The 2,998-nt window shown below is 42.6% G+C and overlaps 1 protein-coding gene across 1 annotated transcript; it reads right to left on the bottom strand.

Annotated features, from left to right (window-relative positions):
* Positions 1 to 783: 783 nt before the first annotated feature.
* LOC149252049 (cytochrome P450 750A1-like) lies at positions 784 to 2,756 on the bottom strand. Its single transcript, XM_089456604.1, has 2 exons — positions 1,736 to 2,756; positions 784 to 1,629 (listed from the first exon to the last, which is right to left on the bottom strand). The coding sequence occupies exons 1-2, from the start codon at positions 2,705 to 2,707 to the stop codon at positions 979 to 981; spliced, it is 1,623 nt and encodes a 540-aa protein (XP_089312730.1). The 5' UTR covers positions 2,708 to 2,756; the 3' UTR covers positions 784 to 978.
* Positions 2,757 to 2,998: the final 242 nt, after the last annotated feature.

Below are 2,998 nucleotides of genomic sequence, written 5' to 3'. Positions count from 1 at the left end.
AGCTGGACAATCGAGTTTGCCGAAGTTGTGAAAATTGGCTAAGTGTAAATTTGGGGTTTCCCAAGATTTAACTTGTACTTTGTAAAAGTGAAGATTGTATAATATATTGATTCAGGCAGACTCATATTACAGGGAGTTACCGCTCCCTTTATACTGTTGTGCATTTCTCTTGTATAATGTTGTTATGTGAATGTTATGGGCTTTCACTTGTATAAAGGAACGCATAATAATACTTGGTAACGAAAATAAGACTAAGTATGGAATGTTAGGCGTAGTCTAAAATCGTAAGTATTGGTGAAAAGAAAACGATTGGTAGTGCCGCACCTCGCTATAAGCGGTTGAAACACTACCGCAGGTGTAGGGGCGTGACACCCTCTGCCCTATCGCCGTTTGTAGTAAGGGGTGGTATATTATTTGTGAACAATTATTCACACTATGTGAACGACATAACCCCTTTGAGAGTCTTATGGATGGATCAGAAGTGCAACCTTCGTGTTCTTAAACTGATTCACACCTACGACTGTCAGCACATTCCGCTGATGACGGGACACTGTGGAATGGAAACATTTACCAGTCCTGCATAGCACACACAAGCCAAGCGAGAAATTCACGAATACGGAGCATGGTCAACGAGCACGGTCAACGTGCAGTGTGCAGCAGTTGACAGATTTAACCGTAGAAAACATTAAATTTTTTTAAAAATAGTGATAAAGAATAATTCCTTACGTCACTGACAGGTAGAGTGATTTTAGCAAATAAAACCACAATAGAGCATTCAATAATTTTAATACGGCAGAAAACAGTCTTTAGAATTAAAAAATACAACGCTAATCATATGTCGACATGATATCTATCACAGAACATACAACAGGTAATGCAATGAAAGGGAACAGAACTAGCATAAACTAGATTGAAATAGCGAGTAGACGAGCATTTCTGGAGAAACTAGAATAGCATGTGGCGGTGCCTTGCCTCATCCTACGCTTTATCATCCCTGGTCTGTAGTGGAACTGGAAAGTTTACCCTCAACCTTGGATATGCATACAGCGGCACTTTCCTTGGAATCGTCAGCCCGCACACTTCCGTCATATCCAGCTGCGACGGATCACCTTCAACTCTCCAATCGAAAGTGTGCATCAGCTGAGCCAATGCGAATTCAATGGTAGGAATAGCCATGGGAGCCCCCGGGCATCCTCTCCTTCCTGCCCCAAACGGAATCATACGGAAGTCAGATTGATCTGCTAAATTCACATGTTCCTCCTCCATGAATCTCTCCGGCTTGAATTCGGAAGCATCTGGTCCCCACACATTGGGATCCCTTCCTATAGCCCACACATTCACCATTACCATTGTTTTCTTAGGGATATGGTATCCTCCTACTGTCACAGCCTCTACAGATTCATGAGGAATCGCTAGCACCACAGGTGGGTATAATCTTAGCGTTTCTTTCACCACGCAATGGAGGTATTTCATGCTCGCTACATCAGATTCATTCACTTGGCGATTCTTGCCGACTACCCATTCGATTTCTTCTTGCAATCTCTTCATTGCATGGGGATGTCTGAGCAACTCACTCATTGCCCATTCTAACGTGGTTGAGGTGGTCTCCAGCCCACCCGCGACCATGTCCTGCACAAATACAAAACCAACGAATCCAAAATATTGAAGGATTTAAGCATAAGAATGAGGATCATAAATGATAATATATAGAATGGGCGAGGGCAGAGAGACATACAAGAACAACAGCCTTGATAGTTTCCCGTGTGATTTTGGAATCAGTCTCAGCTTTCTCGAGCAGCACATCCACGAAATCTTTAACTTGAGGCTCTTCTCCTTCTTGGTGATTTGAGGTGGTGGCCATGCGATGAGCAACATGGTCGTCTATCATTTTCTCTGCGAATTCATTGAATGTTTTATGGATCTTCTTCATGCGCCGCTTGATACCTTGCAAATCAAGCCAATCCAAAAAGGGAAGAAAGTCTCCGATGGTAAAAGCTCCCGCCGTAGATACCACCTCTACTATTAAATCCTTGAAACCTTTGAAGCCGCCACCCAACTCATCGTCACTAAATTTCCTCCTCGCCAGTATGCGCCAAGTTATATTGGAGGTGAGACTAGAGAAAGCGTTGCTGACGTCCACGTCCAGCACTCCGCTCTCACTCTCCTCCCAAATTGAACGGATCATCGCAGACACTTCTTCCTCTCGCACGCTCCTGAATGACTCGATCCTTTTGGCGGTGAGCAGCTCTAACATGCATATTTTTCTCAGTTGCCGCCAATGATCTCCATACGGAACGAAGATCATATCATTATAATTGAAAAATATGTATTTTCCAGCGGATGTTGCAGGTCGGTTGGCAAACATCAAATCATGGGTTTTAAGAAAGTGTTTGGCCATCTCCGAAGAAGAAACGACAACAGTAGGGACAGACCCTAAGCGGAGGAAGAAAATGGGGCCATATTTGTCAGCAAGGCCTTTAAGAGAACGGTGAGCAGGCAGTATCAGTTGGTGGAGATTTCCGATGATCGGCCATGGAAACGGTCCTGGAGGCAATCTCGCCCTAATACCTCTTTTGTGCAATAACCGTGTAAAGAATAAACAGAAAAATAAACCTAAAATAACTGCTGTTGCAACACCCTCAAGGCCCATTATTAATGTTGCAGGCAGCGGGAGAGACAGAGACACAGATAAAATTCGAAATTCCATTTCGAACACACACTTTCTAAGTGAGACACTGGTGGGAAGGAAGCAAGAAGCGTCTGCTATTTAAAGCCACCACAAGGTTTATGAAATCTCACTTTATCTTTAAATATAAAAGAAAATGCTAAAATAATTTCAAATAATTGACGGGGAGAGCTCCTAAACGGTACACAAAACCAAGCAATGTGACCATAATTCTATCAACCAAAGCAATATGAACACGTGACCATAATTGTACGAAGAATAATTGATTGTTTTATCGTCTATCTATGTATCATATAAATGTTGTATCAATAA

The sequence above is a fragment of the Pinus tabuliformis genome, chromosome 7, assembly GCF_031772625.1.
Source record: "Pinus tabuliformis cultivar Carrire ecotype Pingquan chromosome 7, CPIR1, whole genome shotgun sequence".
Taxonomy (NCBI): Eukaryota; Viridiplantae; Streptophyta; class Pinopsida; order Pinales; family Pinaceae; genus Pinus; species Pinus tabuliformis.
The sequence above is the reverse complement of the archived record's forward strand: the minus strand, read 5'-3'. Positions and strand labels throughout refer to the sequence as shown.